Source organism: Buceros rhinoceros, unplaced genomic scaffold, assembly GCF_000710305.1.
Source record: "Buceros rhinoceros silvestris isolate BGI_N320 unplaced genomic scaffold, ASM71030v1 scaffold2230, whole genome shotgun sequence".
Classification (NCBI taxonomy): domain Eukaryota; kingdom Metazoa; phylum Chordata; class Aves; order Bucerotiformes; family Bucerotidae; genus Buceros; species Buceros rhinoceros.
In genome coordinates, this window is record NW_010389986.1 from 10871 (window position 1) to 27595 (window position 16725).

General features: G+C 36.6%; 1 protein-coding gene across 1 annotated transcript in view; it reads left to right on the plus strand.

The window, feature by feature from the left end:
• The first annotated feature begins 5937 nt into the window (after positions 1-5937).
• The window catches only part of RAPGEF2 (Rap guanine nucleotide exchange factor (GEF) 2), a 47645-nt gene continuing 36857 nt past the window's right edge, over positions 5938-16725 (plus strand). Inside the window, exons 1-2 of the mRNA XM_010135920.1 lie at positions 5938-6063; positions 16134-16311. Coding sequence (XP_010134222.1) covers positions 16158-16311 — 154 coding nt within the window. The 5' untranslated portion in view covers positions 5938-6063; positions 16134-16157. The remainder of the gene's footprint in view (positions 6064-16133; positions 16312-16725) is intronic.

A 16725-nucleotide genomic window follows, 5' to 3' on the forward strand; every position in this document is an offset into this window, starting at 1 on the left:
TCTTTTGATGTTTTTTTTTTTTTTTTTTTTTTTAGTTAGAGGTGTTTTGCTGTGGGCTTTGTATATAAAGAACTGCTTTAACAGCAGTAATACCTAAATGCACTGTTTTCAGAACAAGGGTTGTGTGTTGCATTGTACTCAAGGTGAAGAGCATTTGTAAGAGGTCTTCATGAATTGTGAGCCACAGTTTAACATAAAGATGTCTATTTGAGGAAAATTTGGAGATTCAAAATACTTGGCATACCATTGTACCCATAAGTGCAAGGAAATCCTGCTTCCATGGGAATTGTATCCTAATTTGAACTTCATATAGTTTAAACTTTTAAATTTAACCCTACACTGGACATGTCAGTCTGCATCATGTCTGGAGACAGAATCAATAGAAATTACTTTATTATTCTGTAATTACTTACATTGACTGCTGTGTTTTAAATCACTGAACCATAAAAATGTTTTCCTTGATGTCTCTCTTGGTTAGTGAAAGAATTGTGTTGAAATAGCATGTTCATGAATACCCACCATTATTAGACATATTTCTTCAGGCATTAAATATCATAAAACTGGATATAGCCTTAAAATGCATGCAGTAGACTTACAAACATTTATTATAAAAATAAACATTTGCATAAAATAGTGAAATAAAATGCTAATGAACTGATAGGATACTGAAGAATACTGGGTTGGTGATCCAGACACCTGTAATGCAGTAAATATTTTAAAATTTCTGTCATGGGGGAACAAATGGGAAAGACTAAGGCATAGTATTTATTTTATTTGGCTTCTGTTGCTTTTAATTTATGAAAAGGTACAGGATCCAAAATAATTTGGTGCACTTTACTTAGATTTATTGGACTAATTTCATTATCTATGACAAATATGAAAGAAATAGTACAGAATAAGCGCTGAGATGCGTCTGATCAGAGGCTCAGGAATCAGTGTTTGCTTGTGTTTCTTTAATTTCGGAAAGTGGAAATAGTTTATAAAGGTAATATTTTGTGTTGACTTAGGTCGGTTGTACTTTTCTTATCTCAGTGGCTCCTAATTACCTGTAGGATCATTCAGCGGCAATTGCATAACAGAATATTACACATTTGCTCTCTTTAATCCCATCTTTATGCAGATGTACTTCAGTCACTTTGCAGGCTTTATAAATCTTTCATAAAGTACTGTCTGGCCTTCAGTAAATGTTTATAAAATGCTTACTGGTATGTTTGCTCTAAAACGAGTACTATATTGGAGCTCTACAACCTCTTGTATTTTAAAATTACATTCTTGTGTCTGCCTTTCCCTTTGCATTTATACTTGTTTTCACATATAACTGCATTTAAAACCAAACAAAAAACCCCTTTCATAACAGAAAACTATAGAGGAATACTAGTTAAATGAAGAAAAGTATCTTTGTTTTGGTAGCATTTCACTCATGTTTTGCTGGTTTTGTACCTTTTTATGCTACATCTGAAGATTTTAATTTCTTGTCTGGTAAATATTCTGAAACTGTATAAAAACTATTTTTTAAAATACTGTATTAGTAGGATAAACCCAATGATTTCTTGAGTAGAATTTGCAAGAGAAGTTGCCTTTTGTTATACAAAGAGGCATGCTGTAGGGTAGGAGAAAGTCATGATGTTCTTAAAATAGGAGGAACATATTCAGAGCAAAGTAATTGTTAGCTTTGCATGCATAAAGGGGTGAGTCACTTTGAGGGTGGAAGTAATGAAATGCTGTTAAGATAGGAAGATGTGATAGGATTTAAGTTATTGTATGGTTCAAAATGGAACTATGTCTTTGTCCTTAAGTTAGTTTCACATAATTGTTTAAGTTTTCATTTGTTTAGGGTTTTCAAGAAGTAAAAACTGTGAGTTCCCAGATGTACTGTTTTTCCTCTGATTTCTATCCATGTCTGTAAACTGTTTAAATGCATGCTCACTTTACTAAGAGCTACATGTGTATTTATTAAATGCTGTTTTCACCTCTGTCAAATTAAGATTAGGACTTTGGTGTTAACTATTTTATGGATTAATGTTTTGTATTAACTTCTGTCCTCCTGTTATACTTCATTATATATGTGCATATGCAGCCTTAATATTTATCAACTTATTTTCAGGACAAACTTCATATGAGGATAGGTATCTGACCCTTTTAATGACTATTAATTATTTAATGTAGGGTGCATAGAATGTATTTTGAAACTGTATTTACATAAGAACAAATCATACATTAGTTCTTGTAAAATACCCTGCTGTGTTTTTACTCTGCTAGTTCCTTCTGATGCTGTGACTCCAAGTGTTCCGTAGTAAAGTTAAGAAATACTGTAGTTGCTGTGTGATTTAGACTTATCACGGATAAATTAGTGCTTGTTATATGAAATATACAAGTTGCTTTTGATCCTTATAACTTGGACTGACTCCTAAAACTAGCTATCATTTAATGAAAATAGAAAACATGTTAAAGATCACATCATCCAATGCTATTTGTGGTGCCTTCAATCTGTGATAGGTGATGTTATGGAGGCAGATTATGTCCTTAGACTTTTTTGCATTGCATGGGCTGTAGGATAAAGTATGTGCTAGATCTAGCTTGTACGTGCTTTAGAACATTACAAGAAAACCTTTATTTTTACTGTTAAACTAAATTAAGTACTAAACTGTTGAATGGAACTATAGCTGAGTATAAGCAGAGTGCTTAAAAATTTCAGAATAAAGTGATATTTGGTAGCATGGCAGATAACCCTGTTGTAGTGAAATATGTGTCCCAAAAGCAGAGATTGATGTTCTTAGCTATTTTTTCAGTGGATGTAATAGTGTGGTTTCATGATGTTATGTTCTAATCATGTTCCACTGCAAGTAAGAAATTAGATGTAAATATCCTTTTTATTTACAGGATATTTACATTTTACATCTACAAAGTACAGACAACTTTGTGATAGTTGCTGGAGCTACTGAAGCTGTTGAACATTGCATTTAATTCTTGCTCTGCTTACTGGAAACCATTTACCAAATGTACCAGGAATGGCAAGTGCAGCTTTCTGTGTAGGAAGACTTAAGCTTGTGGTTTTTCATTGCCCTCGGTGCATTACTTTTTTTCCCCATTTTGTACAACTCTGTACATTATATATTTTAAATTACAGTATGTGATTAAGACAAATACACATATTTTTCACACACGGTGTCACACACGTCACTGAGCTCACTATTTATACATTTCAGTTTGTTTAATTTTTGTATTTTTTTTTTCTTGCATAACTTCTCACCTTAACTGATTTGGGGGTAGAGCAGTTGAAGCGGATGACGCTTTTGGGCATGTAGTGCAGAGATGTGGTATTCTGTAAAGATGTGAGCATGTGCTTTCTGCTTGTGAATAGTCCTATTTAATTAAGATCAAAGTGACTAGTTAGGTTGCCCTAAGTAAAATGCCTGCTTCTGATCTTCTGCTGTTGCCACTTGGCAAGTCCAGGTCATGCAGCATGGCTTTGATGAGAGTTATTCTGAAAGCAGTAATGACCTAACATGCAGCTGACTGTCTACAACAAAATAAAATGATAATAATAAAAAAAAAAAATCAGAAGGCTTTAATTTGTTTGCAGTGTATTTCATCAGTTATTGTGGAATCCCCTGCCTCTTCTTATCGCTTGTGTAGTAACAAAACATAAATCCCTCCCTGTTCGTTTAAAACACTATATTAAACATAGCTTGATTTAATTTAACATACTAACTGGATTTCCTTTGATGTAAGGTATTCAAGAATTGTTAATGCATTAATAAAAAATAAATGCAATTGTTAATGACATGAAGGTGTTTGCAGGGCACTATGGAAAATTGAACGTTTGGCTGAGCGCAAGACTGTGTTGACATGTACCTCCCTATGGAGTTAATGTTTATTTGTGATTGAAGTAGTTTTTCCTTTATAAAATGTGAAGCTTGCAAAATATTTTTCTTTTGACTTATTAATCATATGAATCTTCAGTGATTTGTGCATGTAGCTTAAAATAATACATAGTGTTTCTGCTTGGTAATTAACCTGAACTGCTTTAATTCTAAGAGATTGTACATTTAGGAATATTTATTGAGACGTTGCAAAAGATCTGGTAGTTCATTTACTACACATTCTACCTGTGGAATGTATACTTACTTGTAGAATGGCTTGAATCATTATAAAATTGGACATAATGGCCTGAACATCGGTAAATACTGTTCAGTTTTGTGCTAATCCAAGCTTACTGATTGAAAAGGGAAGTAGCAGAGACAACAGACACTATAACTAATGCTCTCCTTCGTACTGCGCTTTCTCCTTCTTGTATATCATCAGCAGTGTTGAGCATAATTAGATTTTTCTGGAGGCAGCATCCATGGCTGTACATGTTAGAGTATTGGTTTTGTTAATTGTCCTTTCTTTGTGGATTGGTATATGAAGATCAACTCTAGCTCTGGGCTCACTGAAGCTTTTTAGGTTTATTAATGTCTGGTTCTTGGTTTTAGCCTCTCTTTCAGGTAAAACATTAAGTAAGAATTGCTTAAAATGTAGCCAATTTTGCTATCACTGATGTAGTCATGCTGTAGTAAGGAAGAAATCCTTTTCAGGTGTATTAGAATAGGAAGCGCCAGTCAGTCTAAATAAGACTAAGGTTTCCAGTTGTCTGTGCTTTCACTGTAAGTCCTAAAGCCAAGGTTCTTTCAGGACATGTTCTGTAAACTGACTTAAACCAGGCAAAGTGCAGTAAAATAATTCAGTACATTTAGCTTTATAGAGCTAATAATTTTTTCAAGCACACTCTTATGACTTGCAGATGACTTTTTCCATAACCTTTTATACTGATTGACTTATTGTGCCCTAATGATGAATGAGCGCTTATTTTCATTTCCGTCCAGGGAGAATGGTAATAGTACCAAGGCAGCATTCGTAACTGATACGGATGGGTACACTCCTTATGACATTCTTGGTACTAACAAACCCTGTAGAGAGTATCTACCTTGTCTAAGCTGAAATAAAAAAAATTAACGAGTAAATGTGTTTTAAATTATTGAAGCATTTATTGCATACCAAAATTTACATACTTACATTAACATACTTCTATTAACTGCCAGTGGGCTGCAAGCTTCTTGGGGAGAGGAGTAATTTGCCTCTGAAGTAGCACTTAAATATTACTTCAGACAGGAAATATTTTCCTTCTTCAAAGTTTGCTTTCTGCAGTCTGGCAATATTTACAGATCTTGAAGATTTTCATGGGAGATGTGTGCATAAAGCAATAGTAAAAATATATGTCATGAATCTTGGTGGATGATTGTTAAATAATCAAATATACTGTCTTGATTCATTCTTCAGCGCCTCATGTGAGCAAACTCGTTTTAGGATGGTAGCTCTTTGCAGTATTTCCTATTTGCTGTCTAATTAGTTGGCTCAAAGTATAATGGACAAGCTCAGTGGCTTGGATTATACCAGCCTCTAATGTTCTTTGTCAACTTCAGAAGCAAAAGTGTTAGCCAAATACAGAGCAGTGCTTGGTTTTGGTTTTGTGGGTGGGGGAATGTCGGTGTTTTTGTTTTTTTAAGTATGTGATTTTACTTGCTGTTAATCCTCATTCTGCAGTATACTGAAACTAGCACAATATTCACATACACTTTAATTCTCTCCAAATCCCATAGCAAGATACTGAAGAGTTTTGGCATAAGGGTCATGCCTTCACTGGTGTTTGTCCTCAGATATATGTTGTATTAAAACCTCTTACATTTGCAGCAATTTGGTGGTATTTTGTTGACCTCTGTATGAATTAAAAAAAACTGTAAAACTCAAATTTTTATGCTGCATTCTCAAGCCCCAGTGGTTTTCTTAATACACTTGGTACTCGCAGAGCGAAGTGTGACATTAATGATTTGAATTCATTTTGCTGTGTATCTACCTCAAATTGTAATGATGCTTTTTCTGCTCCACCTATAGCTTCCTGCAGATTTCACAAAGCTGCACCTTACTGACAGTCTCCACCCACAGGTGACCCACGTTTCATCTAGTCACTCAGGATGTAGCATCACTAGTGATTCAGGAAGCAGCAGCCTTTCTGATATCTACCAGGTAAGACTGGAATGGATGCTGATGGGAAGTGCATTTGCCAGCAGTTTTGATGTTGACAGCGCAACCCATGCTATTGCGTATTGTCAGTTTTTGTCTGAAGAACCACTCAGTAGACTTCAAAAAAAACCTAGTTTTTGTTTGAGTTGTAATAATTTTAGGGTTTGATCTGTCATATACTAGATCTGATGTTTGAAAACTGAGAAAGTAAACTGCAGCACAACGTGATGTGGGTTGCTGTAATATGTCAGGATCCGAGTCAGCAATGTAGAGAGGCAAAATTTTGCAACATTCCAGGGTTGTTTCATGGATTTTATTTAATTTCTGATTTTGGGGGAGGAAATCTTCCTGAACTTAAGCTTAGAGAGCCAGTCTGACCACTCCAGCAGATTTCCACAGTGGCACCTAGGAGTAAAGAGGTTCTGTTCCTGACTCCAGCACTTCTCATCTTTCTGTCTGATTTGCTGTACGTATAACAGCAGCTTTGATGTTTACAGATCATAAGTTCAAAACTATAGACTTAGGCCTTCACAATGTGAGGGATTTTTCTTCTTGGTGCTGTATTCTACAGTTCTTAGATGTGCTGGATTCAAAATCTAGAACATATTCAGTGGTAGGGGCAAAGAAATACACAGTGAGCAGCTTGTGCTGGCCTGGCTTGAGGGGCATATTCCAGTTTCCCCGGCCTGTGGAGACCTGGTGCCAGCCGCTTGGGTAGTGCTTTCTCTCCTGGCTATCATGAGAAAGTTGGTTTAAGTTCTAAGGGTGCTTCTTGTCAAAGGGCTGTGTTCTTCTTTTGGAACAGCTTGAGTTTGGAGAGACTTACTGTGAAACTGATCCAGAGGGTTATTAGAATACTTGGGAGTATGCCTGCTTTCTTTAAATATAAATTGGAAAAAAACCTGAAATAAAATGAAATGGGGAAGTCTACATCCTTCATTTGATGTTTACAGTTCTTGCAATGTCAGAGGAAGATTTTTCTTGATGGGAAAGTGTAGCAATTTGTTATTCTGAAAAAGAGAGGAATCAAATCTAATTAAAATTGTTCTTCTATCGAAATGATTGTATTAAAAAAATTAACAAGTCCACTTCAACATGAAGTACTGTTTACCAGAAGAGGAATAATGTTTGTTTGGGATGCTTCTAAAAATGCAAATGTAGCCATTTAAATGATAGGAAAAGAATCAGCGATACAAATATGTACAAGTTTATTTGTGAGCATAGTTGTAGCCTGTAGGCTCTTCTGTGGGAGGAGAAAAGGTCCCAGTTCAACTTAGGTAATGATTGCAATAACACAAAGGTTTACTTTTGTGAAAAATGTCAAAGTAACTGAACAGTTCAGGCATAGCATTTGCCAAGAAGTACGTTTGTCAGAATTTCTTCTGAAGAGAGGATATTTCAGGACAGGATTTAGGTTTATACCATGAAGATGATGTAAAACCGGCTTTGTTCTTAAAGTCTCCTATAGATTTTCATACCTTTCATTCCAAAGATTTTGACTTTAACATAAAAATAACAAATAACTCTAGAGACACAGTCATAGGTGGCATGTAGCTATAGCCATACACTTACTCTTTAGGTAAGTTGCAAGTAAATTTTTGCAAAGATTTCTAGGAAAATTTTCATAACTGTGAAAAGGATCACTGAATTTCTGGGAAATTAAAAAAAAAAAAAAGCTGTACATAAACTTTAGAGAAATACTCTGTGTAGTCACCAACCTGGCGTACGATTCCTGTGGTAAGTTTTGTTTGCAATAATGGAATCAACAGAATTAGTGGTATTCAAAGAGAGTTAATGGTTTTTTTTGAAGTATTTATATGGAGAAGATTTAGTCTTTAAATATTCTTTTACATTTAATTTTAAAAAGTAATCCATTCTTAGTAATCTTAAATATTATCTGTTTTCTTCAATTAATTTACAGTTCATACCTCATTTAAAGATGTTTTAGCACAGATGTGTTGAGAAAACAATATAATTATAAAATATCAAAGTAAATGTTAAAATAACCTATGTCCATATCAAAATTGAGAAAAACTAGCATGTATTGTATTAACCCGTGTTTTTGGGTTAATACACATACTTGAAGAAACATTTATTAAAAAAATAAATTGATAAGTTCAGCTGTGGAAGGTGATAAGGTTCTTAAATTCTTAAATTTAACTAAATGGTACCAAGTATTGTTTGACTTAATGGTTTCTCATATTGTGGTAAGTCATAAATTTCTGACCTCAATTTCAATCATAAAGGAATGTAATGTAGCAATGTTAAGTTTGGTTAAAGTACTGCCAAAAAAAGCCCACAACAAAATAAAGTGGCTGTAATTTGAATTCTCTAGGGTGAAATCAAGGATTAAATAAACAGAAATACTTTTTGAAACCAAGACATTGGATCAGTCATTTTCTCTCAATTGTTTGCGTTTTAATTCTCTCCGAAGTGTTTATTCAAAACCAGTAAACCATACCAAAGTCATCTACATGTTATGTTTTCTTACTTCATATTTAATAGGTCTTAGGCAAAGCTCGGTGTTAATGTTCCTCTGATTCTTATGTTCTGTATGTAATGTCATTTTTCTGTTCAATAGGATGGACTCCTGTTCACTATGTCTAATTAGAAAGCTGTGATTTAGGTTACAGTCTTATCTTGCAACGAATAAAATAAATGGTTTTTTATACTGTACAATTAATTATATCTTTACTGTTGAAACATGACATACCACTATCTCAGATTTTATCTTAGTAAGTTATGGTTCTACAGCTTTAAGAGCAGATGTTTGCAGTGAAAATGTGTTCATGGCCTTTTAAGATTTTTTTAAATAAATCATGAAGCTGAATCTTCAGATGCTTTCAGCATTGAGCTGAGAATATTTCCTTTTAAATATTAATACTGTAACTAAATTTGTCAAATGTTGCACATAAAAGAACTTCTTTTAGGATAGGAAGTACTTACCAAAATAAAATAAATAATCCTTTGTGTTTACCCCACCCAAGTCTCAAAAGTATTTCAGATGCCAATTAGTAAGGTCTTTACGTGTTATTACTTTTATTTTAGGAAGTAACTTCATAAAGTGATGCTAGTGTGATTGGAGGAGAAAGGAGCGCTGAATGTTAATAGATTGTGTGCTGGCTTGTATTTGCCAAGAACAATACTTTGCTGCTGTCTTGTATTGCCTTGGCAAAGCAAATCATTCCCTGCTGCTTCTCATGTATGGCTGCTTGCTCTTGCTGTTTTCCTTAGTTACTGCTTCCTGTGTGGAAGCATACATGTGTTCGTATAGAACCACAGAATCACAGAATGGTTGGGGTCAGAAGGGACCTTTGAAGGTCACCTAGTCCAACCCATACTGCAGGGAGCAGGGACAGCCTCAATGAGATCAGGTTGCCCGGAGCCCCATCGAACATAACCTGGAATGTTTCCAGGGACAGGGAATCTACCACCTCTCAACCTGTGCCAGTCTTTCACCAAACTCATCGTAAAAAAAAAAAAAAAACTTTTGCCTTCTGTCTGGTCTAAATTTGCCCCATTTAGCTTAAAAACCCCCTGTCCTGTCAAAACAGGCCTTGCTAAAAAGACTGTCCCCATCCTTCTTAAAAGTCCATTGTAAGTACTGAAAGGCTGCAATAAGGTCTCCCCAGAACCTTCTCTTCTACAGGCTGAACAACCCCAACTCTCTCAGCCTGTCCTCATAGCAGAGGTGCTCCATCCCTCTGATCATTTTTGTGGCCCTTCTATGGACCCTCTCTGACAGGCTCATGTCTGTCTTGTGCTGAGGACTCTGGAGCTGGATGCAGTACTCCAGGTGAGGTCTCACCAGAGCAGAGGGCAGGATTACCTGGACCTGCTGGTTACAATTCTTTTGATGCAGCCCAGATACGGTTGGCTTTCTGATCTGCAAGTACACGTCGGCTTCTGTCCCGCTTTTCGTCCACCAGTGCCCCCAAGTCGTCCTCCACAGGGCTGCTCTCAATCCCATCATCCCCACCTGTTATCGATATAAAGGATTGCCCTGACCCAGGTGCAGGACCTTGCACTTGGCTTTGTTGAACTTCATGAGGTTCACACAGGCCCAATTCTTCAGCTTGGACAGCATGGACAGCTTGGATGGCATCCTGTCCCTCAGGTGTGTCAACTGCATGACTCACTGTGGGAGCGACTGCAAATTTTCCAAGAGTGCAGTCCATCATACTATGTCACTTACGAAGATTTTAAACAGCACTGGTCCCAGTACAGACCACTGAGGGCACACCACTTGTCACTGATATTCACCTGGACATCAAGCCATTGACCTCTATCCTCTGGATATGGACACCACTTGTCACTGATATTCTCCTGGATATCAAGCCATTGACCTCTATCCTCTGGATATGACCATCCAACCAATTCCTTCTCCATCGAACAGTCCACCCATCAAATCCCCATCTCTCCAAATTAGAGAGAAGGATGTAGTGGTTGCCCATGTCAAAGACTTCACAGAAGTCCAGATAGATGACAGCCGTAGCTCTTCCCTGTCCACCGATACAGTCTCCGTATGCTCCTAAATGCTTCCTCCACCTGTCACGTATGATGATCCTGGTTTGAGAGCAAGGAGATGATACAGTCTCTGTATGCTCCTAAATGCTTCCTCCACGTGTCATGTATGATGATCCTGGTTTGAGAGCAAGGAGATTTAAGCCTGTGAATTTGTGGTATATTCCTTCTCCCTGTTTTGGGAAGGCTTTGTTGTGTTGTCTCAACTCTTGCTGGCCTTTCTTTGCCTTATCCGGTCCTCAGCCTAGTGTCTTCCTGCTGGCCCTATGTGCTCTCTGGTGTCTGCCAGATACTCTTGACAGTACAGGAAACTGGGAACATCCTTTCCGAGACCCTCCCAGGATGTGTGTGTTGCTTGGAAATTTCCAAGATGTTAACTTTGTTTTCTTGTGAATCTGATGTGGTTAATTCATAGAAGAAAGGTCCACCTTCCAGGGAGTTTTTCTGAGTGCTCAGAGCATTATCTCTCAAACCAGAGAGTCCGTGCAGCCTCCCCTTAGGTAGTTGTATGCTAAATAAAGAGATTTTACTGTAAGATTAAATCAGTCTTTCCGGCTATATCAGCCTCTGCAGTGCAGGGCTCTGGGTAATGCAAGGACATCTGAAATGGTCAGGTAAACTACGTCCTACTGACCTCCCCCCGACAGCTTCACCTAGGTCCAGTGCAGTATCTTAGCACTCCTGGTTCTCTGATCTGCTGTTACAGCCTAAGAGTAACTTTGAGTCTTTGTTCTGTATGCCTGGGCTCTCAGCAAATGTTGCTCCATTGTGAGACACTGGCAATTAGTTGGCAATAGGGGAGGATGCTGTCCCTGGTGTACGTTGTCTGGATTATTGCAATTTTCCATCTGTGAGGAGGAATAATGCTCAGACTGACTCCTGTAACAAGTGTGTACTGCTGAGCTGTAAATTTTGTAGTAGATAATGAAAGGATAACTATGAAGAGAGAGCAGTAAGGATCGTAGACTGGAGGAGTTACAAGGTATTTCATGGCCATTTGCACTCATGTTAGAGTGAAAAAAAACTACTGCCTTAGATTTGTGTATGATTTGTGTGCATGTAAGAGTTATAATTGATTGTTGTGTATATGATAATTCTTTAACAAATAAATACATAATATAATTACAGGAATTGAATTTCATAGCATTTAATATTGTATGGTTTTACCGACTGAGGTGTACCTAATGTAAGAGAAAGCTCCAGCCATGTTCTCTCTCTGTGGAAAAGCTAGGTCCAATGTGCCAGTATCGTGTCGGGAGAGGCTCTTTCTAGCGAATGGAACTTTTGTAAGTGATTTCATAAAAAGGCGTAGTGCCAGTGTTCTTGGTGTTTTGTGTTGTATCAACTTATAATTTATGAAGTAAAACTGGAATGTTTCCACTAACAAACACTGCTCTTTTTTTTTCTTTTTTAGTTTATTTTTTAGCCCTTAAACTACAATAATTTAAAAATAAGGTTGGGTGGATTTTTTTAGCTGAGCTTGGCTGCTTGCTTTGGTAGCTTCGTAGACTTGAAGGGCTGCACCAGACAATGAACATTGGTTTGCACAACAAGTGTCTTCTATGCTTTTAAAATATTTTTCCAGTATCTTTCTCTTGCATGTTTGGAGATTTTTGGATTGTCGGTTTAGGTGGTGACATTAGTCAGAAAGGGGATTTATTGTTAAAAATGACGAGGGTTTTTTTCTTAAATTTCCCGAAGAAAGTCTAGCCTAAAATACTCTATTTAAAGTACTAAGAAACCAGTAGTTAATGTAGTTAATGTTAAGGCTTTTATGTTTTATTTTTTCTCTTGATGTTGTTAAGTTCCCCAATCCAGTGTAAAAGAGGAAACCATGATGGCCACCTAAAACAGAGCTCATCATCTTTTAAGCAGTTGTCCAGTCTTCCCACTTTCTTTCCCTTGCTAAGTCTGGTATGTGTGCGCAGGCATGTGTAACAAAGCAGTTATAAATATGGGAGAGGGAGTTACTTGATTGTAAAGGTGTTAGATCTGTTGGATAAATCAACATCCCCCTTGGCCATTTCTGATCTTTTTTTTTCAACAGATATGCAAAAACTAATGGAGAAGGAAATGTGGCAGTAAAGGAGGTCATCTTCTTTAGCAATTGTGTAGTCCATCACCTCTCATTATGTCCATGTTCATGATGCCTCCAAAAAGTGAAAGACCAGTACAGTTTGGCTTAATCAGTTTCCTCTCATACCAATCTAAGGGGACAAACAGAGTCTTCCGTTTCCTCCTTTTCATCTTTTCCTAGTTATTTCAAGGTGTTTAATTAGCAAATCTAGACGTGACTTTGGTCTTGGACATCCTTAGCAGTTGGAACAACCAGTTTTGCATTACTACAATATTAGACTTAATAGACGCTGCTTAAAATTGGGCTGGTTTCCTTAGGAATCAAATGTGAAACAACTCTTCACCTCAGGCTTGGAAATGTCTGTCTTAAGTCTCCTGACTTTGTCGTTAGTGATGTGACAAAATATTAGGCTGTCATTATGTGATTCTTTGGAAGCTGCAGCAAATCTGTCACGCCATCTTTCCAACTGTGAAAAACATTTTCATTACTGCTGGTATTCAGTCTTTGGAGAGACATTGTTTTGTATTTCAGGCTGCAACCAGAATTTTTCTTACATGCAATCTCTTCAGTTTTATTTAAGTGAAGCTTACTACCCAAGAAACAATGGACAACATGCCATCTGAGCACTGATTTCCAAGGTGTGCTTCATCGCTGATTAAATGCCCCGGAAAGCTCTAAGCCTCATAACTTACTGTAGTACAAATTCTGTTGGGTGTTCATCACGTTTTCTGGATTTTCTGCTGCTAAGGTTTATAAGGAAGCCTGTGTCCTCAGAGGAGCTAATGGAAGTTTTCCTTTTAGTCTTCCACAGTGCAAGGCTGTTGCTTCGTAACTAAGGGTTCCTGTGCAGACATGCTTGATTTTTCTGAAATGTGAGGGGTACACACGTACTCAAAGTCGGTGGGTTATGAAGTTTAATGTGTCGGCAAGAGGACCTTGGGTTCTTTATGTCATACTTGATGCTACTAAACCTGAAGAAGCTATTTGCAGTATTTTGTAGATAAATCAGAGTGTGCTTTTAATACGAAGACAGATCCAATTATTCTTACTAATGTAACAAAACTCACAAGTTTTTGAATATGTAAACTGAGGAGGAGTCCCTGTGGAATGAATTTTTTGATTCTTTGCTACTGTGAAAGCCTTTCCACACAGATAAAATGCAATGTTTGTGTTCCTTTGCTAACTTTTGCATAATCATATATTTTTTTCAGAAAATTGCTGAAAATATTTTTTCTCAAAATATAAGATTTATTTTTAAAGGTTAAAGTTAAATTTTCTTGTTACTTTGTGGATTGTTGCCTTAATTGTTGCAGTAGTTCTTACTTTTATATAACTAGTAAGTTTGAGTTGCTTTATCATTCAGATTTCTAACAATGACTTCAGTTGCCAAAAAGATTTAATTAGCTCTGTAAAAGGTTACCATCTTCAGGAAGTACTTGTAACCTTCAACTGCAATTTTTAAAGTATTTTCTGACTATATAATTGCATTTAATTTGTGTGAGAATGGGTTTGTTTTTTTTTAAATAGAATCAACTTTTCTTCATAATAGAGCTTCAACTTTCATTCAGTTTTGGTTTCTTGTTTGAAGACAGTCAAATAACTTTTTAGTAAAACCAGTTTTCTACAATATGTCTAATTTTCTCATGTTTGCTAGCATGGTGTTAGCACTAAATTTAGTGCTGAGTTTATCTTACTAATATGCTTTTGAGAAAGCTTATTCTGAGTAGGTAGGAGGGGCACTTGCTAGTAGTGGGAAGATTTGCAAAATTGGCTGTGAATTAGTCAGTCCCACTGTCACTGGAATTACCACTGTTGGAGACTTATGATTCTGACAGATCGTTGTCATAAGCTGTGTGTCTCCTGACTCACTGTTACTAATTTTTCCACCAGTCACTTCTGATGAAGGTTATTTTGTTAGGAGTAGTTAGAGCAACTGTTTCAAATATATCCTAGAAAGAACCCGCATGTTAGACACAGTAAGACTGCTAAGGAAAGTACTGCTATTAGTGCTGGTTTTTTTGTGAGTTGTTTGTGTGCCTGTGTAACATCCTTCATTATCCTGATTAAGAAATGCTCAGTGCTTTTTCTTTAAAAAACAAAACAAAACAAAACAAAAACCCCCAACTGAAACCGCAACAAACTCCAAGTAAGAATAATACGAGTATCGTGTAGGTGTTGTTATGCTTTTTATATTAACAAGACCCTTTTACAAAGCCGGTGTTTTACTGTAAGACAGAAGCATTGAAGAATGACACTAGCTGCCCTGATCCATCTGTAGCCACATGCTACCATTCATAAGGTGGCTGCGTAAAATGGCATTAAATTAACGGATGTCAGCCACAGCTAGCAAGGCAGGAAGAGGGAAGGTGATTTACCAGTGGAATTTGTCTTACCTTCTCTGTTTGGAGGGTGACCTAGTTTTGGGTGGGGTTCTTTTACCAGTATGAGAAATGGATTGATAAATCATGCTTTAGTAGCTGTGGTTGCCCCATGTAGTAGTATTTTTAAGGTAGACATGAATGCATTATGTGCTTCCAGAGTCTCGGAAACAAGCCATCCCTATAAGGCATGTCAAACTTGATTTCTCAAGCCGTGGCTTAAAACTTGCTCATTAGAAGCTTGCATTTCCTTAATTGTCATAGCTGAGCCCCGACAGCTGCTATGGTATTAAATCAGGTTCCAAAAAAAGCAGCTTTATCAGCTGTGACAGACAAATGTTTGTGGGATTTATTAAGTGTTTGGTCTTAAAACTGAACTATTAAAATGCATTTACCTTTAGATGCCATACTAATGACCTCAGGCTATATATAGACTATGTTTTCTTTCTTTTAAATACAATTTAAAGGAGGTTAACTTTGGCAGATGCTCTGTGTAGTCCATCTGTGATGTTAAAGCAGTGACTTTGCATTTTTTCTGCATCTGTAAATCATTATACAGGTTATCAGAAAATGAAAACCACGTATAACTATGTTCATCCGGAATGGTAAAAGAAAAGTACAATCCTAGGTTTCAGAGAGATAGTAAAATTCCTGTAGCATTTCAATGCTGTACTTATTTCCCCAAACTGTATACTTAAAATTACATTGCATTCCTGAAAATGTAAAGTTGGGGCAGGAACCAAAACTGTTTAAATGAACTATTTATTTAAAATTCATATTCAGCTAATATTCTAAGAAATTGTTCCTTGAAGTATAACTGCCTTTGATTCCCCCAGGACCTAGTGATCGAATCCTGTTTATATGTGGCTGATAGAAACAAGTATTAAAAGCCCTGTTTAAACAATGGTTTTCGGTTGATTGTTACTTTTTTTAAAAAAGATGTAAAGAAAAAAACCCCAAAAATATTGAGTGAAATTGAGTGATCTGTTGGGTGATAGAATTAATTTTGGTACCTTGAACTTGTAAACTGTAGCAGTGAAGAACACATTTGAATGTTTTTATTATTTTTTTTAATTGTTTATATATGAATTAAGGCTACAGAAAGTGAAGCTGGTGATATGGATCTCAGTGGATTACCAGAGACAGCAGTGGATTCTGAGGATGATGATGATGAAGAAGACATTGAAAGGGCATCGGATCCTTTGATGAGTAGGGATATCGTTAGAGACTGCTTGGAGAAAGACCCAATAGACAGGACAGATGATGACATTGGTAAGTGTTGCAGTGTAGTAAAATACTGTCAAACTTGTTCTACTTCACCAAAACTACTTTCAAATGTGAGGTTTTGTTTTAATCATTGTTTTTGTAGTTGACAAGTTTAGTGATTATTCTGTAAGGTGGTTCGTAAATGTTATAAATTCAACCAGTGAATGGGTACAGCCAAAGAGGAAAATGCACGTAATATGGGTGCAGACTTAGCTGCTGGCCCTCTTGATCTTAAGCTTCCAGTTCTAATTGCTGTCAGAACTGGTTTATGAAGTAAATATCATTGTGTACTGGAAAACAGAACCTTGGCAAAGTCAACATCAGCGCCATTACATTTTTAATTGTAAGTTGTGATATAATGTCTGTTTTTAACCAAGGATACACATTTGTGTTAAACATTGAAGCCCTTAAGACCTTTGC